Raw genomic sequence first — 27,961 nt, forward strand, 5'->3', positions numbered from 1 at the left:
GTATAGTCAAAGCTATGGTTTTCCAGTAGTCACATATGGATGTGAGAGCTGGACAATAAAAAAGGCTGAGCAATGAAGAATTGAACTGTTTTGAACTGTGGTGCTGGAGAAGATTCTTGAGAGTCCCTTGGACAGCAAGGAGATCCAACCAGTCAATCCTAAAGGAAATCAGTCCTGAATATTCATTGGAAGGAGTGATGCTGAAACTGAAGCTCCAACACTTTGGCCACTTGATGCGAAGAGCCAACTCATTAGAAAAGACCCAGATGCTGGGAAAGAGTGAAGGCAGGAGGAGAAGGGGACAGAGGATGAGATAGTTGTATGGCATCACTGACTTGATGGACATTAGTTTGAGCAAGCTCAGGGAAATGGTAAACGACAGGGAAGCCTGGTGTGCTGCAGTCTATGAGGTTGCAAAGAATTGGACACGACTGAGCAACTGAACAACATAGACTGTAAGCATCTCAGAATCGGAGGTTCATTACCAGCCTTGTCTAAGCACATTCACTGACAGGCAAATCACTACATTCTAAGGAGCCCATGTGTTCTTTAGAAAACTCTGACTTTTGAAAACGCTACCACTTCTCAGCCACTATGTGACCCTGGATGTACCTCCTGGTTTAATCATACCCAGGAGGTACTGGTACACATCTTCCCTCTGTGTTTTCATGAGCTGTTTGCCAACAGGAAGAGGGTTTAATTCATTTGCTAGCTTCACAGGGCTTAGGATAAGGGATTTTAGTTATTTGAAATATGAAAAGAGAGAACTTGAGCACTTGCTTTTATTCCAATCTAAATGGCATTCTTCTCATGCCAAAGATGCATTATTGATTTCACATTTCACTCCCAATATAAGAGGTCAAGGTTAAAGTTCCGGAGTTAGCATATGACCTCTGATTCTTCTGCTGCACCCACACATGTACACCCTGCGGAGCTTTTGTCAAGGTTTGTGATCTATAAAGGTGTGTGTCTAAATGTCAAATAAACATGCTGGCAACTGGTTTTCAGTAGATTTATGCAGTCAATCATTCCGTGCCACTTATTAAGCTTCTTATTTCTTGCAAACTTCTATAACTAAAAGTTAGCACTTTGGATGTAGCCTAAATATAGAGGATCTGTAGATCTTAAAGACATCTGTGGTAGCTTAAAATAATGCACAGTGAAAACATATTTTGTCCAGTGTAGGCTGAGATAAAACTAAAAAGAAAATGTCAGTATTGTCACATTAAAATATATCTATGGAATCATTTGCTTAAGGCTCTTTGCAAACCAACATGTAATAATCCAAAGCATTTTCAAATAGTTTAATTATATTACAAAGGATGAGTATCATTCATAAACTCTCAAGGATCAATTCATGCTATATACCTGATTCAGTGTTAATCGATAAACTGTCTACTACAGGTTTAAAAAATTCAATTTAATGGATAACGCTGAATTTTCAGAATTTGTAAAATAAAGTTACACTGGGAAATATAAGTGATATAATATCCTTATCTCTTTTTTCATTATTTTTAAAATTTGTTATTTATTCATTTCCATTTGTCAGTGACATTGACGAAGTTCTAAATTGATGCTTCAGAGTTAGGGACTATTTTTAAATAATTTACCTTCCTATCTGAGTGTCTAATCAACAACTACCTCCTTTTAATCATTATGTGTGTGTATGGTTTTGGGGGGACATTATCACACATATATTTTGTTATGTTTCTTATTTTATGACCAATCTCTCTCCAATCTTAAGTGCCAGTATATTTTAGATAAACATGCATTATTTCAACTTTTCCTGAAAATTTTGTTATCATTATGTCCAAGAGGACATGCTTTTCACCCTCCCTAAAAGTATTTTTTCATCTATAAAATACTGCCTCACTTATCTCTAGACCCCTGTTCATTTAACACACAGCACTGGGCACACAGACTCTCAAAATGAGAAGCGATACCAGGTTGACCTACATGGTAAAGACGTCCAGCGTATCTCCAGCAGTTCTGGCCATCTCAAAGTAGGTTTGCAGGATGTTGACAGTTCCAGAAAGTGCTTCATGACCACAGCCACAGAACAGGGCAACCCCGGCGTAGAGCAGGATGGTGGCGATCAGAGAGGCGTAGGGAATGCCGCCCAGGCATTTAATACAGCACTCGAAACACCCTGCAGAAGACCAACAGAAAAAAAATTAGAAATTAATAATCCATGTTAATCTAATGAAACTTTTTCTCAAACTTAAAGGAATATGCAGTATTGCATTTATAGATGACATCAGGTCAACCACACAAGTCCAGTCCTATGGTGTCCTGGAAAGTATACACATCAAGTTCCTTAACTAGCAACCATCCTCCACAGGCAAGAGAAGGCTTACTTCACCTGGGGGTTTCCTCTTTTACCCCAAAATTACAGAAGCCCTTCCTTCCCAAATAGGATTTCCTTTTTTTTCTTTTCTGCTGCACCACATTGTATGTGGGATCCAAGTTTCCCAACCAGGGATTGAACTCACACCCCCTGTGTTGGGAATGCAGAGTCTTAGCCACTGAACTGCCAGGGAAGTCCCAGATTTCCTATAATAATTAATCTTCACTATACAGGCAAGAATACACAGAACTGTACAAAAAAGATCCTCAAGACCAAGATAATCACAATGGTGTGATCACTCACCTAGAGCCAGACATCCTGGAATGTGAAGTCAAGTGGGCCTTAGAAAGCATCACTATGAACAAAGCTAGTGGAGGTGATGGAATTCCAGGTGAGCTATTTCAAATCCTGAAAGATGATGCTGTGAAAGTGCTGCACTCAATACGCCAGCAAATTTGGAAAACTCAGCAGTGGCCACAGGACTGGAAAAGGTCAGTTTTCATTCCAATCCCAAAGAAAGGCAATGCCAAAGAACATTCAAGCTACTGAACAATTGCACTCATCTCACACGCTAGTAAAGTAACGCTCAAAATTCTCCAAGCCAGGCTTCAGCAATACGTGAATCGTGAACTTCCAGATGTTCAAGCTGGTTTTAGAAAAGGCAGAGGAACCAGAGACCAAATTGCCAACATCCGCTGGCTCATGGAAAAAGGAAGAGAGTTCCAGAAAAACATCTATTTCTGCTTTATTGACTATGCCAAAGCCTTTGACTGTGTGGTTCACAATAAACTGTGGAAAATTCTGAAAGAGATGGGAATACCAGACCACCTGACCTGCCCCTTCAGAAACTTATATGCAAGTCAGTAAGTAACAGTTAGAACTGGACATGGAACAACAGACTGGTTCCAAACAGGAAAAGGAGTATGTCAAGGCTGTCTGTTGTCACCCTGCTAATTTAACTTCTATGCAGAGTACATCATGAGAAACGCTGGGCTGGAAGAAGCACAAGCTGAATCAAGACTGCCAGGAGAAATATCAATAACCTCAGATATGCAGATGACACCACGCTTATGGCAGAAAGTGAAGAGGAACTAAAAAGCCTCTTGATGAAAGTGAAAGAGGAGAGTGAAAAAGTTGGCTTAAAGCTCAACATTCAGAAAACTAAGATCATGGCATCTGGTCCCATCACTTCATGGCAAATAGATGGGGAAACAGTGTCAGAATTTATTTTCTTGGGCTCCCAAATCACTGCAGATGGTGATTGCAGCCATGAAATTAAAGGACACTTACTCCTTGGAAGGAAAGTTATGACCAACCTAGATAGCATATTCAAAAGCAGAGACATTACTTTGCCAACAAAGTTCCGTCTAGTCCAGGCTATGGTTTTTCCAGTGGTAATATATGGATTGAGAATTGGACTGTGAAGAAAGCTGAGTGCTGAAGAACTGATGCTTTTGAACTGTGGTGTTGGGGAAGACTCTTGAGAGTCCCTTGGACTGCAAGGAGATCCAACCAGTCCATCCTAAAGGAGATCAGTCCTGGATGTTCATTGGAAGGACTGACGCTAAAGCTGAAACTCCAGTACTTTGGCCACCTCAAGCGAAGAGTTGACTCATTGGAAAAGACCCTGATGCTGGGAGGGATTGGGGGCAGGAGGAGAAGGGGATGACAGAGTATGAGATGGCTGGATGGCATCTCCGACTCGATGGATGTGAGTTTGAGTAAACTCCGGGAGTTGGTGATGGACAGGGATGCCTGGCGTTCTGCAATTCATGGGGTCGCAAAGAGTTGGACACGACTGAGTGACTGAACTGAACTGAAACGTGCATATCATTTTATCTTGACTGTATTGCTCTCAAATTTCACATTTTGGTTTTTATTTCCATGACATTTATTCTTTTCAACTCCCTGGGCCTGTTTCTTTTACACAGTGAGTCAAAACCTGTTAGTTGTGTTTGAATCCAATTTAGTGAACGTTGACCAGCATTTATTAAAAGTGGAAGAGAATGCAGGAAGGTACTGCACGTAGGAAGGCACATTACTTTAGAATCACTTTGAGTTTAGAAAAGAGAGACCGGAATGGGTTATGGACTCCACCCCTTTGTGTTTCAGGGCGAGGTTATTCTTCTGAATTAATCATTTGTAAAAGAGTGACAATAAAACGGACTCAAATGGTTCTTGTGAGCATTAAATGAGTTAACAGAACATAGTGCATGACATAGAGTAACTACTCAGTAAATGTTACATCTATCATTATTGGATATAACTGTAAGTATTATAAATATTAGTTATTACTGTGTTGCAATATGGTTTCCAAAAATCGTTTGACCACGGTAATTACTTTTGCTTTTTGAAGTTTCATCATTTTAGTCTTCCATTTTCCAAAGATGGTTTTAAACTAGTCTGAAACATCACTTAACCTTGGTTGTTGATATTCAAAATAAGTATCAGAACTCTCTAGTCAACTCAGATATGTTCTTCTAAGGAATTAACTAGAAATGCCTAAGTATATATGTGTTGCCACAAGAAATACTGATGAGATGCTGTTTCTCAGCCACTGCTGAGAAAGGGAAGTTCAGGTCAGATGTGCAACAAGCAAAGAGGAACTCTATGTATCAGTTTCACCTCTGTTCCCCACTGCTTCCCCACACATATCCTATTTCAAAAATTTCCTGCTACCTATCGTCTTTTGGAAATTGTGGATCAAATTTCCTTCTGTAATGCTGAAACGCCTCAAACTCTCTCCATGTATTGACTTTTCATCTCTTCAGAAACTAATAACAAATAATATTGGACAATGGATTGTTATGTGCTGTACTTAATTCATGGGAAGATCTGTGTGTGTCTTATCTATAATGTGTATATATTTATAAGCTACATATGAACCATGCAGTGATTGCAAAGTTTCTGTGTGAGGTAACTTTACATTCAGAGGGTGGGTTAGTCTGCTGTTTTATTGTTCATTGAACTAGCCTCCTTAAGAGAATTATGGATCATCTTATCTGTCCCAAGAGAAGTTAAGAAAATGAGTTTGAACACCTTCCCACTTCCACAGCTCTTGCTAGCACAGGCCAAATTATTTCCTGAACATTCCTCCCCCGACATGCATGATACACACAGCACACACGTGCATGCACGCACACACGCACAGTGTGGTTAGGTAGGAAAGGTTAGAACATCTTGCCACCTCATGTGATAGGAAGAAATTTCACTGGCAGATGGGTGAGACCAGTGTGTGGAGTATCTGAATGTCACTGAACACAGTTTTGAGCAGAGATTAACAGGGTAGCAAAAAAAAAATAAATAAATCTTTGGACTGTTTAAAAATAAAGAAAAAACCTAAAATTGGTACCAACCCAAAGAAGAGCTACTCTTAATTTTGGCAAGTGTCCCCAAGAGCCCCATGATCTCAAATCCTCGTCCTTTGTAGTTTCTCTCCCTATTTTTCTTGAAGGGTCTAAATGTATGGCATGTCTACTGCAGACACTGAGGTGTCCGATTAAAGTATCCACGAAACCCTTAGGAACGGGAGTCAAATATACAGGAAAGGGTCCAAACACCAAATTCATGGATAGGAGTTACCTTTGCTGATCCCACCCCTCAAGCTTCTAACAGAATAAAGATATACTGTGACTGTCTCCAGACCAAAGGGAGTGGTAAGCCCACTGGTGGTCACCAGATTGCCATGAGTAACATGGATACTCGCAATACCATATGCAAAATAGACAGGCAATGGGAATTTGCTATATGACTCAGGGAACTCACATAGGGGGTCTGTAATAATCTAGAGGGGTGGAATGGGGAGGGAGACTAGAAGGGGTTCAGGAGGAAGGGGACATGGTTGAACCCATGGCTGATTCTTGTTGATGTCTGACAGAAAACCACAAAATTCTATAAAGCAATTATCCTTCAATTAAAAAATAAATAAAGTGGCAAAAAAAGAATTTCTGATTAATTTTGTTACTAATTCTGGTCAGTTTCTGCTTATTTCATGTTTTGTCTGTTGTGTGTTAGTTGGACCAATTCTAGCCTACAAGCAACCAAGCCTGGTTGCCTAGACTCTATACATATGGTGGGAGGGGAGATGCTCTTTGTGCCATGGTCTGTGTAGTATTAAGGATTAAGTGAAAGTGTGAGTCACTCAGTCACGTCTGACTCTTTGTGACCCCATGGACTGTAGCCCGCCAGGCTCCTCTGTCCATGGAATTCTCTAGGCAAGAACACTGGAGTGGGTAGCCATTCCCTTCTCCAGGGGATCCTCCCCACCCAGGGATCAGAATCCAGGTCTCCAGCACTGCAGGCAGATTCTTTACCATCTGAACCACCAGGGAAGCCCAAACATTAAGTATAGCTTTCATTGAAAACTGCCTTTTAAATTTAGAAAAACATGAGAGAAATTTCAATACCGAGTAAACCCAAATGGACAAGCCTGAGTTAACAGGCATTTCCAGACAAGCTTAAAATCTCCAAATTAAACAGAAATATTTCTTTAACTTTCTATTTAAACGCTGTCACTTAAATCCCTCAGACTGACGGTACCCTTATGGATAAGTACCAATTCCTCTAAACCTCCTTTACTGTCAGATCAGGTTATAATCTTTCCACTTCTGTCCTGTGAAGTGAGAGTCACTCAGTAATGTCCGACTCTGCAACCCCATAGACTATACAGTCCATGGAATTCTCTAGGCCAGAATACTGGAGTGGGCAGCCTTTCCCTTCTCCAGGGGAATCTTCCCTACCCAGGGATTGAACCCAGGTCTTCCACACTGCAGGCAAATTCTTTACCAACTGAGCTACTAGGGAAGCCCCATTTTCAGTCCTGATCCTCCCAAAACTTTTACTCAAAGTAAGAAACTTTTAATGCACATTTTGCACTCGTAATGGGCTGGATTCTGATCGCCCCACTCTTCTGCAAGGTCTGAGTTGCCTATTGGCTTTTAAAGAAGGCTTTCAGAACTCCCATCTGGGGAAGCAGTGCGCCATTTCGGCGTTCTCTCCAGCTGCCAGAATCCCACATAGCTGCTGGCAGGGGAGCTTCTTTCCTCCCACTAAGAGATGCGGCCTTGGCATAGCAGCAGAGTTACCATGGCAACTGTGCTCCAGGGCCCAGGAGATGCTCCCAACAATCATCTTCTGAGGCTGAGGATTCTGCTGCCACCATCGCCATATTTCTTACTGTGCCTCCAATGAGAAAGCACTCCATTAAATGGTATCCGTGAAAGCATAGTACACGGAGGGCTGGTACTGGGGAAAATACCTTTTCTTGAGAAAACTCTATTAAAAACAATAAAATGACTTTCCCCGGGAAACATTTTCAATATTAGGTATGATGAAAGTAGGGCCACTGATTCTCAAACAGAGCTGATGGTTGAAATCCTGAACCCAGAATTTACATGCTGTAGACATACCTGTACACACAAACAAGCATTTCTCATATCTAGTTCCTGTTTTGTTTTTTTTTTTCATAATGAATTAATGCTATGTTCTTACTGTCACATAGAAAAAGAAATTACTGGACTTTCTTTTCAATACATTCTGAAATATTAGCAACTGTATCAAAATTTCAAAGAAGATAAAAGCTATATATTAGTCTATAAAAATGGTCTATTTTTTTAAAGTAAGATATATGCTGCTTAATTTTCTTTCATTCAAACATTGTGAAGTAAACACAAGCCTTTTCTCACTCCAGAGAGTGCACCAAAATAAAGGGAGAAAAGTCTAAATTAACAAGAAAGAGAGCAAGAGAGACAGACAGCTGAGAAGAGAGAGCAACAAAACAGAGGGCCCTGGAAGGGAGACTGATGTGTGAGGCTGCCAAGAGACTGACAATATACTCACTGGTAATGTTTTTCCAGCATCATTTACCCAAGAGTTGATTCTTTATCTTGCAACCTACCATAACACCTTTGTCATTACCAAGTAGCCACAGAGGTCTGAGTCTCTTTGCGGGCAGTCTAATTCTGTTCAACCATTGGTCTTTTGTCTACTGGTCTGTGCCCCAGCCTTGGAGCTTATCTTGGTTTGTTGAGGAGAAAATTCCCTCAACTTGCTCCACTTCCTCATGTGTATCATGCCATTTTAGAAACAGTTTATCTGATGCCACAATTTACCTTATTGGGGTTCAGATGGGTATTTTTATGATTGTGTGTCTAGAAATTTTGCAAATCCAGTTTTTGATCCTCTGAATTATTTTAGTTCTGTGAATTATTTTGTGTTGATAATTATTCCATCTGTGAAATTTTTGAGCTTTCATTATTTGTGCCTTTCTACTACTGACCTTTCTCTTGACTCTACTCTCTTGTTTGACCATCAAGCATTATGTATGCTATTGGTTGACTGATTAAGATGGTATCTTCAGTTTTGAATTCCATAACTGGCTTTTCCCTATCTGTCGAAATAATTTTATGTTTTTCTTTTTATCTGCCATTTCAATATTTTTTTCAATTTTAAATTAAACTTGCATCCCTGAGAAAAACCCAACTGAGTCATACTGTATTTTTTAATATGTTTCTGAATTTGTCATGCTAACATTTTGTTCAATGCTTTTGTATGTATCAGTTCATTCCACAAATAGCTGTCAGGCCCTCACCAGGTGCCAGGCACTTCGCGAATTGCTGGTGCTGTGGAAGTAAGTAAAAAAAAAAAAAAAAATTCTGCTCTAGTTCTAGAGGTGGAAGACAGACAAATGAGATGCAGAAGTAATATGTGTAAGAATGTGAAAAGTGCAAGGAAAAGCAAAGTATGGAAGAGAGGTAGGGAATATTGGAATAATTCAGGGAAGGAATAACTGAGATGACAAATTTTTAAGGATGGGAGGAGGTAAAGGGGCCAGGCAAGAGAGTCTCAGGAGCAGAGGGCTTCAAAGAGAGGAAAGGCACATGTGAACGTCCTGAGGATGGTGCCTGAGGATTCGAAGAGTGTCTAAGAAGTCAGTGGTAAAAGAGATGGAAGCTGAAACAAAAGAACATAAGGGGAGATGATGCGATGACTGATGTCCTGGGTGAGAACAGGGATGCTCATGTTCATGAATGGGACTGACATCTAATTTGTGCTTTCCTGTTTTGTAATCAAGTTCATACCAGCCTCGTAAGGTGATCTTTTTTCTACACCCTGAGGTAGTTTGCATTAGGTTTAGCTGCATAATAAATATTTGGTAGACCCAGCCAGTAACACCATCCAGGCCACTCGCATACTTCATGGAAGAAGGTTAACTACTGATCTAATTCTTTACAGAACTAATCAAGCTTTCTTTTGCTTTTTAAGTTTGTTTGCTGGATTCAATGTGGTAGGCGTGTGCAAACTTAGTGTAAGTTTTCAAACTTTCGATGAAGTTTTATGTAACTTGCATAGTATTTTTAACCGATTCGTCATCTGCACGTACCTCCTTTTGTTTCCCCTAATGATTTCAGTTCCCTCCCTCCTCCTCTTCTTCCTTCCGGCCTTCAGTCCTTCATGCACACCTTCCTCTCACTCTGCTATTTCTACTCGCGGTCCAGTGGCTAGAAAGTCACAAGCCTCCCCCTCGGCCACACAGAACAAACAACGCGATTCTACCGTGTGTGCCCAGGACAGGGCTCCATGAATATTCAGCCAACAGCCCTAATCGCTGATGTAATCAGTAATATCAATGGCTTTTAAATACTACTATTGGGCTTCCCTGGTAGCTCAGATGGTAAAGAATCTGCCTGCAATGTGAGAGACTCGGGTTCGATCTCTGGGTCGGGAAGGTCCCTTGGAGAAGGAAATGGCAACCCACTCCAGTATTCTTACCTGGAAGATTTAATCCCATGGACAGAGGAGCCTGGCAGGCTACGGTCCATGGGGTCGCAAAGAGTTGGACACGACTGAGCAACTAACACACACACACACACACATTCTTTTCAAATAACCCATTTTGCATGATTACTTTGTTTCCTTAGATTCTGTTCTTAAGTTTTCCCTTCTGTTTTTACTTTCTATCTTTTTATAGTGTGTTCCTACACATTTCATCATGCCTAGTGCATTGGAGAAGAAAATGGCAACCCACTCCAGTGTTCTTGCCTGGAGAATCCCAGGGACGGGGGAGCCTGATGGGCTGCCGTCTATGGGGTCGCACGGAGTCAGACATGACTGAAGCAACTTGGCAGCAGCAGCAGCAGAGAGGGATGTGTGTGTGCTGAGTTGCTCAGTTGTGTCAGACTCTGTGACCTGAGACTGTAGCCCACCAGGCTCCTCTGTCCACAGGATTTTTTCAGGCAAGAATACCAGAGTGGGTAGCCATTTCCTTCTCCAGGGGATCTTCCCGATCCAGGGATCAAACCTGAGTCTCTTACATATCCTGCCTTGCAGACAGATTCTTTACCCGCTGAGCCAATGGATGCTGAGCTATTAATCTTCAGTCTTTTATCTTTTCTAATATAAACATTTAGGGGGATAAGATGAGAGTTCAAAATTGTGCTTGTGAAGAAGTTTTATACTGTAAGATTATAGTAAACAGAATTTCTAACATTAACCCTTTGATTAATGACATGATCAACTAAAGTTTTAAAGTGCCCTAGAATAAAGCTCAAATAATCATCCAATATTATTGAAATGTTAACACTTTATTTAAATATATTCCTGGCCAAACAAAGTACAGGGTTAAGGTAAATATTTGAATAATTATAAATGAATGCTTCTTCATTAAGTTCAGTTCAGTCACTCAGTCGTGTCTAACCCCATGGACTGCAGCACGCCAGTACTCCCTGTCCATCACCAACTCCCTTCATTACAACTTTACCAACTTCCTTCATTACAAAGGGACAACAAAAGATCTGTAGATATTTGAGGAACACCTCCAACTTGAAAGAAGTAAACAAAAATAAAATAATAATAAAAAATAAATTAAAAAATAAACACAAAAAGAGCTCAGAGAAATGAAAGACAAAGCAGGCAGCTGGTGAAAGTTTAAATGGGTGTGTGCACACACACACAAACACACACACACACATACATTCACATATTCCTATGTTCTCCTAGGATATAATTAAATACATTGTACATGGGCTTCCCTGGTGGCTCAGATGGTAAAAATCCATGTGCAATGCGGGAGACCTGGGTTCAATCCTTGGATTGGGAAGATCCCCTGGAGGAGGGCATGGCAAGCTGTAGAATCCCCATGGACAGAGGACCCTGGTGGGCTACAGTCCATGGGTCACAAAGAGTTGGACACAACTGAGTGACTAAGCACAGCACATTCTTGAAATAAGAGTGGATGCTAAAAATAGGTAACTGCAAAGAAAGCTAAAAGTTCTTATTTAAAAATATGATAGCAGAAGTTTAAATTTTAATGGATGAGCTAAAAGACAAAGAAAAGGAAATCTATCTCAAAGAACAAAAAGGTGAAGATGGAAACTGGAGATAGAAGATAAGCAACTTAGAAGATCAGATAAGGAAGTCCAATTTTGATATTCAAATGTAATGAGGTCCATCAAGAAGAGCTGAGAAAACGAAGATTAGCAAATTATCAAATAGTACAAAACAGTCTCTTAGAATCGAAGAACACATGTCTCCAGATGAGAAGAAGTTTTCCTCCTGGGCTTCTGTAGCCCTTACCCACAGCCTCATGATACCAAGGAGACAAGCATCCTGGGGTTGGCTGTGTGCCTCTTCCATTTACAACAGCTGGGGTCACAGACAACAAGTGTCTTAGACAACACCATTATCAGACAAGAGAAATGGGAAGTTATCCACTAATGTGAAAGCAGATGACTTTTCAGAAGACCGTTTCTGAAGACTTTTAACAATTCCATTTGGCCTTAGGATCCTTAAGTGTTTGTGAAAATTTTAGTGACAGGAAGCCAGCCTCGCTTCCTCTTATCCTATTACACAATTCCTTGTCCCGTGGGTAAAAACAGTATGTGAAAGAGAAAGAAAGTGAAGTCACTCGGTCATGTCCGACTCTTTGCGACCCCGTGGACTGTAGCCTACCAGGCTCCTCTGTCCATGGGATTCTCCAGGCAAGAATACTGGAGTGGGTTGCCATTTCCTTCTCCAGGGGATCTTCCTGACCCAGGGATTGAACCCAGGTCTCCCGCATTGCAGGCATACGTTTTAATCTCTGAGCCACCAGGGAAACCCAAACAGTATAGCCACCATTAAGTCAGACTTGACTGTCCTAGGTTTATTTCACATGCTCATTGATTTTTTTTCCATGCTTTGCTGGCAGCACAGTTACTGAATCACTCTACCAATATATAGTGAATTTTTTTTAAGCACCTACTAGTTCTATGTACTGAGTCTACAAGAGTGAAAGTCACTCAGTCATGTCCAACTCTTTGCAACCCCCATGGACTGTAGAGTCCATGGGATTCTCCAGGCCAGAACACTGGAGTGGGCAGGCTATCCCTGCTCCAGGGGATCTTCCTGACCCAGGAATCGAACCAGGGCCTCCTGCATTGCAGGTGGATTCTCTACCAACTGAGCTATGAGCAAAGCCCATATAAGGGAGTCTACAAGAGTGACAAGAAATATGATCTCTACCTACCAGTAGCGAGAATAAGCCCACATACTACTAGGAAATAAAATTTGAAATTTCTAGCACCTTTCTACAAAGTTTTCTAAAAATATTCTACCTGAATATTTAGGATCGTTGTGACGTCTTGAGTGTCCAACCTGAGCAGCCAGAATCACCATATTCATCAACCACCAGAAAGAGTGGCAGTGACCGTGGAGTTCAAAGTCACTTGAAGGACAGTGGGAAAATGTCCTTGATGTAAAGAATAGCATACTAGAAAGATGAGCAGTAAGATGAGAGTTCAGAATTGTGCTTGTGAAGAATTTTTTATACTGTAAACTTTACAGCAAACAGAATTTCCAACACTGGACCTTTGGTTAATGACATGACCATGTAAAGTTTTAAAGCATGCTAGAATACACCTCAGATAATCCCCCAATATTATTGAAATGTTATTAACACTTTACTTAAATATACCCCTGGCCTAAAATCATTACAGAGTTGAGATAAATATTTGAATAATTCAGGGTAAAGTGGCATTATAAAGAATACAAATGCACACAACAGGTTTTAATGTTAAATACTTCACTCATTGCTATAATACTGTGATTAGATTAGTTCCTAACTTTAAAAAGAAAAATCTTAGAAAAGGAAGAGAATAGGCAGAGTTTGGAAATATTCTGTGTTCTCTGCTAAGTTTTTGGCTAGGTACCAAAATCACTAGGGATTTTCTCAAAAACAGCGATCCTAGGATCCCCTCCATTGAAAACAGCTGTTTTTATCAAGTACTTCAGCTGACTCTGATGTACAGATGTAAGAGCACATGGAAACCATGAAGTATTCTATAAAATCATATTAAATATCTCACATACACTAAAATGAGTTGCTGAACCAGATACACATGTAATACAAGGATTAAGAAGGATTTACTCTAGGAATTTTGAACAAATCATTAAACAAAACATGCAGTCTATAACTAAATGACATCAAAAATAATTTTTTGAACAATTCCAAAGGTTCATAAATAGTGCCAAGACTTTTAGTATACTGCCGGGTGAGTGTCATCTTCATAGTAACCCTGTGAAAAGGGTATAATTATTCATTTCTCAAATGATTATAGAGGGCTGGTATTGAAAAAAGTTTGTGAAAGGCTGTGTATAGTGAATTTTCCAGAAGAATGACGAGATTTTCCTTTTAAACATGTTTTTATTATGGACACATTTATAATACTATTTGCAACTCCAGAGTGTAAAAAAAATATCATTAATTACAGAACAATCTGTACTGGTCAACATGACTTAGCAAGAATGTTTTGATTAATTAAACTCATTTCCCTAAGGCAAAAAATTAATTGTTTAGATAATGATTGGAGGCATACTCTTCTGGCAGTGATAAACAAACCTCAAGGGTGAGAGAACAGTCAGGTGGAGACATGTTTCTGAGATCCAACCAGAGCAATTCCTGGAAGGAAAAAGCTGAGCCCCCAAACTGGTCTGAGTTCCAGACACCTGTGAGGTCTTTGCAGAACACACTGTGCTTGATTAAATGATGTTCAGAGATCCAGTTAAAACCCTTATCTCCCCCTGTAATGCTGCTGCTGCTAAGTTACTTCAGTCGTGTCCGACTCTGTGTGACCCCATAGATGGCAGCCCACCAGGCTCCCCCGTCCCTGGGATTCTCCAGGCAAGAACACTGGAGTGGGTTGCCATTTCCTTCTCCAATGCAGGAAAGTGAAAAGTGATAGTGAAGTCACTCAGTCATGTCCAACTCCTAGTGACCCCATGGACTGCAGCCCACCAGGCTCCTCCGTCCATGGGATTTTCCAGGCAAGAATGCTGGAGTGGGGTGCCAGTGCCTTCTCCGCCCCCTGTAATGAGTGAACCAGTAAACATAAATTTCAGTGTGGCTGTGTCCTCACAATGTTCAGACCTATGTTCAAAATGCCATTAGTTCTGGGGTTTATCCACAGCTGCCATCCCAAAGATGTATCATCTTAGAACAAAAATACATTACAATTTCTCATAATTGCATAGGTTTACTGGACTCTGATGGGCAGTTTTCACTTGGGATCGCTCTACTGCAGCTAAAAGAGGAATGGGGCCTGATTGCTTGACTGAACTGGTTTCTCCACTTGCACTTGGCTAATATGGTGAACCGGGGATTATAAAAAATTTTTTCTAATGTCTTCTGTACAGCACAAAGCAGCTGCTAGAATGGTCCAGAATTTTCAGTGTAACAAGGTATTCTGTGTTGTGAAATAAACATGTGTTATATAATATAGCAGTATGATATTGGGAGATTATTTTTAAATTTTAAACAGTATATAAGACTTTGTAAAATTATACGAATTACATACAGTAGTCTGGATTCCAGATCAAGTATCCTAATATCCTAATATCATATTGTAACTTTAAAAATAACAAATAAGGGAACTTTAAAAATTAATCTTAAAAATGACATTTACAGTTTAAAAGTTATTTTGGTCAAAAAAATAAAAAAATATTGCTCCATGTATGAACTATATGACAATTTTTTAAGAATATTGATCACAGTTTTATTTGAAACTCCAGTGAGAAAAGGCAAAATGGGATCATTTACTAACATAGTCCATGTGCATGACCAAACACATATTTTCTATAGAACTGGAGTATATTTAACAAATAATTGTGGAATTTGAAGATATTCTTGAAAATAAAAACATATCTTGAAAAGCTAATGGTAATAATTTCAAATTATAAATTAAAGTTGTGGAAGAAATATTATAAAGGTTAAAAAATACAAATTCTCTTTTTAAACACTGTGAATTACTTATAGAAAGTTTATTTATTCAATTTAGTTTGTAGAAATTCGCTGAGACATTTGCAGAGACAGCCATATTTCTCTAAACATAATTATAGGGTTTTTAATGTAATCTGATATTTTAAAATTTACACATTTATTCTAAATTTAATTTTTTTTTTTTTTTTAGAAAGGCAGGTATCCACATTTTCTGTTTCATAGTTCCCTGGTGGCTCAGCTGGTAAAGAATCCACCTGCAATGCAGGAGACCCTGGTTCGATCTCTGGGTTGGGAAGATCCCCTGGAGAAGGGAATGGCAACCCACTCCAGTATTCTTGCCTGGAGAAGCCCATGGACAGAGGAGCCTGGTGGGCTGCAGTCCATGGGGTCACAGAATCGGACACAACTGAGAGACTAAGCACACACATTTCATAGTTACTAAAATATACAAAAATTTGGTATGAGGCAAAATATAAAGTCATCATCTGAACCATCAAAATGATACTATTTTCAAGTACAATTTCTTACATCACAATGTTACTTCAAAATATATGTGGACTAGAGAACAAAGCAAACCACCTCCTGATAATCATAGTAAGATGTTTTACCATGAACATTAGCAGAGTTTTTAAAATGAGTATATTTTTTCCAATTAGTTTCACAACAAGTCATTTTTTTCAGTCACAAACAACCTGTCATAATTTGTAAGAAGGAAAACTCTGCTTCCACAGTTGAAGCACTATTGAGTATCTAAATTATCTAACGTCTCTTTGGAAAGAGGCAAAATGGCAGCATTGCAAAGTAGAAAGGTCACTTCTGCAAGTGCTATCTTTTCTCAAGTACCAGAAACTTTAAAAAGCTAAAATGTATTTTTAAAATCAACAGAATAATATTCTTATTTTCTTTCTCTCTCTGGCTTCTTCTCTCATCAGAGGAGCTATGGTTCTCTGCTCTGCTCTCTAAAGACCAGGGAAGTACTAGTTCAAAGTCTCTAGTAAATCTTTTTAAATGTTGCAGAAAAAATGTTGATTTTATCTGAGCCAAGCAGAAGCCCTCCATTTTGTTGTTTCTATTACAAGCTGAATGAGCTTTGTGATCACAAAATATACATGCACTGTTTTTTAATTACAGCAATTTTCATCCCTGGCTAATTTGTCCCATGCCATACGTATTTCATGTCCTCTGCTTCTTTTGATTATAACCCAAATGACTCCTGGATACTGGCGGTTGAAAAATAAAGGTTTAGAGACAGATGACTACAAAGTAGCCTTGAACATGTTATAAGGGAATCGGCCTTTTAGGTGCTTTTGTATTCTGCTCACCACAGGGCGCATCTTTAAGAGAGCTCAGCCTATGTATGAAAACCTGCACTTCACACAAATCTTTTTATTTCATGTCAGTAATCCCCACAATTTTATGAATACAGACAAAGCTCATTTTCAGTTCCTGCCAGTCATCTCAAGTGGCTGTGAAGTTAAAGTAAGAATTGCTGCCAAAGTAATAGAAGAATGCTCATGGAGAACTGGAAAGGCAGATATATTACACAAAACATTAGATTTTTATAATCTCTAGTGTATACTTTACACTTTGGTATAGCACTCCTGTGTCGTGGTTTGCAGTGAGTTGACAACTTCCGATATCAGGGACTAAGATTTATATATCTTTACACATCCAGGATTTCATAAAGCTTGGTTCATGCACACAGCAAGCATGGAAAACTCCTAGGACTTATCTTCTATTTCTATTTGGTGGTGTGTTTTTTTCTTGTTTTGGTTGCCTATATACTGGAAGGATAAATCAACATCAATTTCAACATGTTGTCCATTCAAATTATATTGGAAAAAAATTAGAGTCATAGCAATAGAATCAGAAGATGCAGTTTAATTCAAGGAAACCTTAGAAGCATATTTCACAATGTAAAGGACAACAGTCATTTCTGTCTTTGGCCAGGACTGTTCACTGCTGAGATATAATGGAAAGAAAGAACCCTGAAGAAAGCAGCAGTAGAAAGGTGATATTTCTGCTTTTTCTCAGTAAGTAGCAGTTCTCAAACTTATCTAGTGTTTGATTTTTTCTTCTGTTTTTAATAAAGCAAAATCTAATTTTTAAAAACTCACTTGGTGGGTTGTGTGGGGATACAGAACTGGCTTTATTGCCCTTAAAGGTGCTGTACGAGCTCACTAGCTTGAGGTTTTTCTCTAATCATTGGAAAATCTAAGGTAGATAATCCTTAAAGACTCTGCTTATTAAACAAATACATTGTTTGGCCTTAAAACACGGAGAACAATGTTCTGTATTTTTGATAAATACCACTGACACTTACTGCAGTTTTGACAGGTATATGGGATCAAATTTAGATAACTGAAAGGATTATTTTTATCCAACATTATCTGTCAATGCTCATGTTAAGACTGAACTTGGAAGTGAATGAAAGGAATTGGAGTGAAAGATATTTAAAATTGTTTAATAAGTGACAGTGACTAACATATTCCAATGGTCTGGTAATTTTTACTATTTCCTTTGAGCTCTTAAATGTGACAAAACCCCATGTGATAATTTACGTAATTAAATTATGGATAATGTATAACATGTAAAGATTTCTCTCTACTGGTAAGAATAATGTATATTTTTTTTAAAAATCCTATTATCATTTTAAGATAATATTCTGGGAGAAGAGTTTACAGTGACTTCAGTGGTTTACCTGCACAATGAGACTCTAAATGAGACCTATATTTGCTGTCATTTAGTTACACAAACATGATACTTATGCCTAAGATTATTTTCTTTCACTTAAGAAACCACAAGACCTGAAGCATTTCACAGACAGAATTGAATAAGGAAAATCTAGGGGAAACATGTACAGAAGTGACCTTGACCATCTCGTGACCATGAAGCAAATGTCCCCAAGGGGCTCAGGCTCTATTTATGTTTGATCCCAAGCGTTCAGTGAAAGCAAAGTCATCATCTGTTGGTCGGGATTTTCTGCCTCTTTTTTTGGCATTATCATGACTCCCGTTTCAACCATATATTTGATTTGTAAACTATAAAGATGTAGCTAACTAATTGGGAGGCCTACCCATTTAAAAACTGAGCAGGTGCTGCAATGCTAAGAACAAGAAAAGGGGTGCTTCTCGAGGAGTCTTGCCAGAAGACTGCATTTTTACCAAAGAGTCCTAATGAGCTGGCAGACTTATTATATTTACATGAGTTAAAACCTAAATTAAGAGAAAATATGCAACATTCATCTAATAGCTGGTTACTTTTGAAAAATGAAGATAAGTAAGAGGGCACTGACCTTTATAAAGACATGAGTTACTAAACATCAAATCTATGTCTGGACATACAATAGCTAAACTAACAAAACGTATATGAGGCCAGATAGTAACACCAATACATTTGGAATTCTAATATTGAAAGGTACTATGCAGTGTATTTTATACGTGATTTGTTAATGAGTAATACATATGCATGACTGTACGCCCTGAGAGACAGCTTGAGGGGTCAGATAAGAATAGAAAAACAGGCAGGCTTTGTGGGGGATGCAGCCTGTTTCCCTTGGAACAAAGCTAACAGCCTTACAAAAGGGCTTGCCAGCCGCTGAGGTTCTCCTTCACCCTGTCTCCAGCCCCTCCCTCTCTCAGCCGCATCTTCCTTCTTGCTGTGAGAAACACGCGGCCTTGAGCATTGCTACAAGTTACACTTTCTCCTGCAAATATTCTTCCTGCAGATATCTTGGGACCCAACTTCCTCATGTTCTTGAAGTTTTCGCTTAATTTCAATCCTGAATACTCTCCAATTTACAAAATGTATCCGGCTTTCCGCTATCCATAGCTGTAGACTCCAGAGTCCTATTACCCTGCTCTTCTTTTTCTTATTTCCACGTGACTTTCAACACAATACAAAGGTTACTCCTCGGTACTATCTATTGCTTACCTGTATTCTTCTCCTTGGGGCTTCCCTGGGGGCTTAGCAGTAAAGAATCTTCCTCCTGTCCATGCAGGAGACACAAGTTTGATCCCCAGGAGAAGGAAATGGCAACCCACTCCAATATTCTTGCCAGGGAAATCCCATGAACAGTGGGCTACAGTCCATGGGGTAGCAAAGAGTCAGATACACCGTAGCAATTACACAACAACAACAAATTCTCCTTGAAGTGTAGGCTCATACATAGTTGGTCCTCAATTAACATTTGTTGAATGGGTATTATCTTTTATACACATAGAAGCTTATGCTTATGATTGCCAAGTAAAAACTTAAGAGTTCACAGTCAACAAGGAAAATAACAAAAAGAAATTGCTTAACAGATAGAGTTTCTATCCTAATGCATATGTGTTTGGAAGTAATATACTTCTATTGAGCAGAGAAAAGATACTTAATATATATTCCCAGTCAAAATACAAAATATAAAAATCAAATCCATAACCATAAAGGTGATAATTTCACATTAAAAACTGCACTATTTATTATATAAACACAAAGAAAAGACTGCACAGGCATTTGACTGGATCCTAGTTTTCCACAATAGCACAAGAGTTCTTACAAAACTCCTGGAAAGTAAAACTATAACATTAGTTGGAGACATTAACAAATTTAGCAATAGAGTCCTTCCATAAAGATAGCACTGCCCAATGACTACAGCCACCAATCTAATCAATATGGCTCATATTTCAAGAAACAGAAATAAGCATAAGATTTAGCTCTCACTCAGTCTCACTCTGTAGAACTCTTCTTCTAATAGCTTAAAAAAAAAAAGAAACACATCAAAATAAAAAGCCATAAATAAAAAGTTATAGCTGTTATTATTGTAGCCATAAATACCGCACTGTTTACAAAAAAAAAAAAATGGTACAGATATATTTGCTATCTAGGACAATGAATTTTAAGCATATGTTCTAAATTATTCGATGGTAGGCAAGACAGAGCTTTTTAAGATTCCATGGCAAAAAGCCTTGAGTAGGGAGCCAGCAACTTGGCTGCTAAATGAGTTCCACCACAATAGCTTTAAAGTCACAGGGCAAGTCTCTCAACCTTCCTTCACTGTTAAAGGATCCAATGGCTGAATAGTCTCTAAGGTCTCATTTTGCTTCTAAAACGTTTCTTAAAACCTTAAAAAAAAAAATTCAGTTTTATTTTCTTCCTCTGATGCTCAGTGGATCCTAAACAATGTATTCAGGACACAAGGAGAAAGAATCTTTTTAGCCCGGTTATGACTGAGTATCACGTGACAAGAAGGTGTTTCATAGAACCATCCCCACATTCAGGGGGACACAGGCAGAAAGTGCCTCTGGAGGATAGAACACTGAGCTTCCCTTCTATCTACCTGTGATCACTTGTCAAGGAGCACCCACGGTTCCTTGAGGCTCCCTTTTCCAGGAGGTTTTGGGAGGATGAGGGGTGCTGATAAGGCAACCTGGTCCATTGTTGCTACCGGTTCACCTACCAGACTCTGGACAGGAAGTGTGTAACATTGTAGCAGAGTGTAATGTTTTGAACTTTAGAGATCTTTTAAAGAGTAGAGTTTGAAACTGTGTTATAGTGCTAAAGGTAGCTCAGTGGTAAAGAATCCACCTGCCAATGCAGGAGATGTGGATTTGATCCCTTGGTCGAGAAGATCCCCCGGAGGAGGAAATGGCAACCCACTCCAGTATTCTTGAATGGGAAATCCCATGGACAGAGGAGCCTGGTAGGCTGTAGTCCAAGGGGTTACAAAAGAGTCAGACACAACTTAGCCACTAAACAACAAAAAATAAATGTTTTTGCTTTGCAAATACTTGCTATTACATTTAAAACCACAAGAAATAATTTAGTATGTTAAAGTCCTACAAAATGTAACATTATTCTATAATGGGAAAGTAAACTCTAATACACATTTTACAAGCCCCAGATACTTAAACTTCATAGCTGCACATGTTCTGTCACTTTGTAAGATCCACTTATATTGGAAGAATGAATGTTGGTAATAAAGTATCCATTTCTATATATAAAGCAATGAATGGTTACTGACAAAGTAGTCCTAATACCTTAGCAAAACCATGAAGTGATTGATTGTCTTTAATAGTTATTAGATGCTTTCATTCAGAGAGTTGTGTCTTGGTTTCACTAGATTTTGAGTAATAAAAATAAAATTAAAAAATAAATAAATAAATAAAATAAAATACAGAAATGACTTTAAAGCAGAAGTGAGGTTGAAAGTCACGACTCACTTGTGCATCCTGAGATTCTAAGTGCTGCCTGCCCGGTTGGTAAGTTTATCACTTGAGCTCGTCTTTTTCTGTGGAGGCCTGTCCTTTTCCTTAATTTTTAAATTTGGTAGAAAAAAATTTCAAAAGAACAAAACATATTTCCTAACAATTCCACCCAATAATAACCATACATGACAATAAAATTTGTCTGTAATTGGATATTTTTGATACACATTCTATATTATTAATTAGCTACATTACATTCTCATCTACATTCTAATACATTCTAATCATATTCAAGGAATGCTTTCATATATAGAGGTTTGTGTGGTTCTCCAATATAATGTTATATTCTATGCAAATTCTTACATTTCTCCTTATGCAGTCAACATAGAATTAAAGTCTAAAATTTTATTATAATGTATAATGCAGAGGAGTAAGGAGACCTACAAACAAAACTGGAAAAATGTTATATTAACTTTCTGTAAGAAAAAACATCTCCTCATTAATTCCCAATTCTTAGTACTCAAGAGGGAGAAATGCTCAAATAGAAAATGGATAAATGGCAGAAATTCTACACTACATTTTACATAAGGAAATGAAAACATTACTGAATGACATTATGCCATCAGTATTACTGACAGATAACTTGCTTGCAATCTGTAACACATACTTTCAAAGAAAACAGGAAGCAATACTAGGCTTCCAAAAAGCAATCCAGCAGATAGAAAAACAAACTGCTACAAAGGCAGTTCGTCTCCTCATATCAGGAAATCTACAATGTAAGAGAAGAGGCAATAGTCTTCTAAAGTTGCAAATGAAAAAAAAATAAAAAAAGCTCATTATATTTAATGGGAAAAGAAACACAGCAAAGAACAAAGTTACCTTGTCTGTAGTCATTCAATATTATAAACTTTTTGTCATGAATCTATGAGAAATATAAGATATAGGGCAACTTCTGGTCTTTTTAATTAAATAACTCATTTGCCAGAGTATTATGATCATGAGGAAAATGCTAAACCAATGTGGTCTGGTTGTGGATCTGCTGTGGATCTGTGTCTAATAGTTGATTAGACAACCCACCCCCTAGTGATAATGGCCTTCATGTTACCAACTATCCTCTCATTTCTTCTATTAACATCAGTATATAATCACAAAAAATTTCTACAGGGTGTATCTAAGAATATTTAAAATAATTTCAGATAATATAATTTCATATATACTTCATATATACTTCACAGCAATGGAACAATTCATGGTGTCAGTTCTACCTGACAAATGCAGATAAAGACGCAAATAAAAACCACCATCACTACCATCTCAACCACTGCTAGAAGTTTGCTAGTTGTGGAGCAGAGACCTACAGTATTCAAAATAACAGTGGGCATTTCTTGTATCGTTGCTTCTTATCTCGGTGTCATGAGCTCTGTTGGTGTCCTCTTTGTAGGGCATTTGCTCTTAGTCACATGATAGCTCAACTTCCAATCATTAGCATCTGCATTTTTCCCCCAAAGGTGTCTTCAGTCCCACAAGCGCTCTGTCTGCCAGTTAGGTGAGCATAAGTGAAATTAATGTCCATCTGAGGACCATCCTTAGCCAGTGATTGACAAGAACTGAGTACAAATATCCTGGCGTCTCTCCTAGGATGAGACGACTCTGCGGAGGTGTGATCTACGCTGGCTCCTAACGTTTCTCCTAATGTGGAGGAGGACCCAGCTGTTCAAAGTGATACATGGCTTGTCACTACATGCTTTACTGGTGTCCTTTCCCTACCAAACTTCACTAGCTGCCTCAGTTACCCACTCTTTTAGTGGTATTTCCTTTGCATATCAAACAAATAACAAACCTCAGATCTCTGTATCAGGGGCGGTTCCTGGGGGAAAATGACAGGACAGTGACCATTAATTCTAGTACCCAAAAAGACCCCAGTTTAATTATTAACAGTACCTACATTCATTCCTCAAAGTGTCCCAGTTTGGATGACAAATTGTATGGTCATTCCATTCTAGAACAATCTCTTCTTCCTGATGGCAATCATGCCCATTTGCCAACATCTTCACTCTTGACTATTAATTTTCTATTTTAGAAATGAAAATCCCTTCTCTATTGACAAGTGAGATGATCTCTGTACATATTTAAAGCTAATTACTCCCCCCACCCTGAAATCTACAGATTCTTATACAATCAATATGTTTGGTTTTTTTTTTCCATGCATATTCAACTTCTTCTACACTGGACTTTCCCATTGATCCTTAAGATCCCAAAGATCCTTAAATCTCTTGTTTAGTTTGAAAATAAAATTTCAGAAAGCTCTCCCTTATTTCCACATATTCTGACAGATACCATGTGGCTGCTGTCCTGGTTTCCTCCTCCCTCTCATAGAGAAATGGTTTCTAGTCGCTGCCGACATATTGGCCTCTTTTTGTCATTTCCATCTGCTCTGCAAGCCATCCCTCCAGCTAGGCTTCCCAGTGCATCGCTACCCTGAAACCACTTCCCACAGCTTCCCATCTTCACCAACATACAGGATTCACTTCTCCCCTCAGCTGACCACCAGTCACTCCTCCCTCGTTCTTGACACTGCTTTTACTTGGACTTCATGACCCAACAGTTGTCTGGCTGCCTAGTTTTCGCCCTGCCTTTCTGGCATCTCCTCCTCTATTTCTCTGCCTCTGTCTTCTTCTACCAAGGTTCTCAATCCTGACAGTCTTTCCTGCCACTCCCTCTCTCTTTTAGACACTGAAAGTATCCTTAATGGGTCTTGCTGCATCCCACTGACTCATCTTAATCAGAACACTTTGTTTGGATATAAATTTTATGTCTTTTCTCTGCTTTATAATTCCTAAATGACTTATGTCTTAGAATAGCATATAATGTTCTTAATCTTTGAATAAGGACAAACTCAGCCTGGCTTTCAAAACTCTTCATTCTCTGGTCTCTGCTTAGCTAGATCTTTATCACTTGTGGCAGCTGATCTTGGGCTCCTGGAGCTCCTTTCTGACACAGGACCTGAATATACACTGCACTGCCCCAGGGTCTGGAATGCACTCCCAAACACACACGCACATACACACACACACACACACACTCCACCTTCATTTTCACCTATTTAACTCCTACACATCTATGATCGTTCCATTTAATGGTTACTTCCTGAGACAACTTTCCCTGATCTTCCTGACAAGGTCATTTCACTGAGAATGTGGCCTCAAGGATATGTTTGACTCTTAAGCTATGTCGCTCTGCACAAGGATAAAGCCCAACAGCTTTTTGCTCAATGTCATATTGTGCTTAGCACAAGGCCTAGAAGATATCTGCATGGTTTTTCTCTTTACCTCATCTCTGCTCAAAGTGTTATTTTTAGAGTAGTGCCCATCTTTTAAAATCTTGTCTAAAACTCTAATTTCCCCATTACTCAGTATTTTTTCCATAGTAATTACTGCCTTCTGTTATATCTCTAGAATACTATTTAAATTCAATATTCGTATGCTCTTAGCATGAAAGATCCATAAGAACTTCTTGCCTTCTCTGGTCACTGCAGTAGCTTCAGCACCTAGGACAGTGCCTGGCATAGAAAACATGCTCAGTGCCTATTTGTTGATAACACAAAAATCATGACCATCACATTAATCTCTCTTAGCTACTAAAGCAGGAAAAGGAGTCTTAACCCATAACTACCATGTAGATGAAATATATATTCTTAAAAAATATTATTTTTTCTACTAATTGCCATTGTAAGCCTGTCATTACACTACAATTAATAAAATTAAATGTTTATCTTTTTTCATAACAATAAGAAACGAAAGTCAGAACCCGGAGAAAAGAAGCTGAGACTTTATCTACACATGGCACAGACCTGCATACAAAAAATAAAGGCACGAGAATCAACAGACATATTTGTAGGACAAGCAAAACACATGGAGACCCCGGCAGAGTGTGCAGACCGCAGGCATGGACGCTAGACTTTGACATTTCACTTGGCTCTCCTCCATAACCTCTGCAAACCACAGAACATGCACCTCAAGCCGCCTTAGCTTTTTGTTTTTCAGATATAACACAAGATGATGCTGAGTATCTGTGGGACTGGACTAGAAATCAGAAATGAAAAGCATAGCAGAAGTGGGGGCTAATCAGTTCCGTTCAGTTGCTCAGTTGTGTCCAACTCTTTGCAACCCCATGGACTGCAGCACGCCAGGCCTCCCTGTTCATCACTAACTTCCGGAGTTTAGCCAAACTCATGTCCATCGAGTCAGTGATGCCATCCAGCCATCCCATCCTCTGTTGTCCCCTTCTCCTCCTGCCCCCAATCCCTCCCAGCATCAGGGTCTTTTCCAATGAGTCAACTAGACCCAGGTTAAAACTCTAGGCCAGCCACTTTCTAAGGGTATGGGTTTAACCAGCTCCTTGACCTTTCTTTTACAAAACACCCACCTCTGAGGTCTTTTTTGCAAGTATGAAATGTGACAATAAAATATACCTCCGAATTCAGAATACTTTTGAGAATAAGACAGGGTGCTCTTGATAATTAAGCCTAGACAACAAGCAATAATTGAGATTGTTCTGGATTCACTGAGACTATCCTGAAAAACTGGGATACAGGGTCACCTCAATTAAAGGAGACTATGTAGCTGGATAAACCTAGCATTGATCATGTGTCCAACAAATACCTGTCTTAAAAAAAGACTCAAGGAAGCCAGGTTCAAGAGGGATGGGACATACGTATACCTACGGCTGATTCATGTTGATGTATGGCAGAAACCAACACAATATTTAAAGCAATTATCCTTCAATTAAAAATAAGTAATTTTTTTAAAAGGAAAAAAAAGACTCAAATTACCTGTTACCGTTGGAACAAATTAATTGCCTAATTTTGAGTTGGTCACTTAATTTTCAAATGCTGTAATGACCATACATTTTATAAGGGGACAGGTTTTTTCCATGAGTATCTGTGTGTGCCTGTGTATATGTATATTTACACGTACTCTTTTTCATTAAGGTTCTCCATCTAATCTGAAGTAGCAAGGGATTTTGGAGGATTTACCTTAGTTCCATAAATGACACATTTATATTACAACAGATAAGAAATAGTCCATCCTGTATGTTAAGAATAGATACAAATAAAGAAAATCTTTTGACATGAAAATATTACCTGTATGCAACTAACTCAAAGATTTAATGCTCCAGTTTAAGTAGCTGATACCAGGAGAGCTTACTGTTGTTTCTGTATAGTATTCCCTTATATAATGGAAGGTTATCATTAACTGGTCACTGGTCTCAGAAATGTCATGAAATAATACTGGGATTTACATATATACAGGAGCTTGAATTCTGAAGAGAATTCCCATCAGTTAAGTCAATGGTTACTCAAGAACTTCTATGTTATTATCTATATTTTATAACCCGAGGAAACTCAGCCATGGAGATAGGAACTGATTGGCCTAAGGCCACACAGATTGCAGGAGCAGAGCTAAGTTATAAGCCACATCTACTAAGTGTCAGAACCATGTTAAGTTCAAGCAATGTAATGATGAGTGAAACTGACAGGTGATTTTCCTCTTGAAGATTTTAGCCCAGAGATGAAATGGTTTTTTACTGATAACATCACCTCTTTAAGAAAAGTATGCTGCTTCAGAAAAACTTAAAAACATTGAGAAATCAAGCTATCTAAACAGTTCATGCTCTTTTTAAAAGTAAAGCTCCATTATCCTTTGTCTTTGCTGTTGTTTTACCTACATGGGGAGAAATATCCTTTCATTGACTATTTATTGAATATTTAATGATCTTTCCTTTAAAAAAATATTTTTTTGACATGGACCTCCAGAAAAACATCTATTTCTGCTTTATTGACTATGCCAAAGCCTTTGACTGTGTGGATCACAACAAACTGTGGAAAATTCTGAAAGAGATGGGAATACCAGACCACCTGACCTGCCTCTTGAGAAATCTGTATGCAGGTCAGGAAGCAACAGTTAGAACTGGACATGGAACAACAGACTGGTTGCAAATAGGAAAAGGAGTATGTCAAGGCTGTATATTGTCACCCTGCTTATTTAACTTCTATGCAGAGTACATCATGAGAAACACTGGACTGGAAGAAACACAAGCTGGAATCAAGATTGCCGGGAGAAATATCAATAACCTCAGATATGCAGATGACACCACCCTTATGGAAGAAAGCTG

General features: G+C 38.8%; 1 protein-coding gene across 1 annotated transcript in view; it reads right to left on the reverse strand.

The window, feature by feature from the left end:
* GPM6A (glycoprotein M6A) overlaps positions 1–27,961 on the reverse strand; it is a 259,067-nt gene that overhangs the window by 38,202 nt on the left and 192,904 nt on the right. The window contains exon 3 of the mRNA XM_010829923.1: positions 1,957–2,149. Within this exon, the coding sequence (XP_010828225.1) occupies positions 1,957–2,149 (193 nt within the window). The remainder of the gene's footprint in view (positions 1–1,956; positions 2,150–27,961) is intronic.

The sequence above is a fragment of the Bison bison genome, unplaced genomic scaffold (genome assembly GCF_000754665.1).
Source record: "Bison bison bison isolate TAMUID 2011002044 unplaced genomic scaffold, Bison_UMD1.0 scf7180017864514, whole genome shotgun sequence".
Lineage (NCBI taxonomy): Eukaryota > Metazoa > Chordata > Mammalia > Artiodactyla > Bovidae > Bison > Bison bison.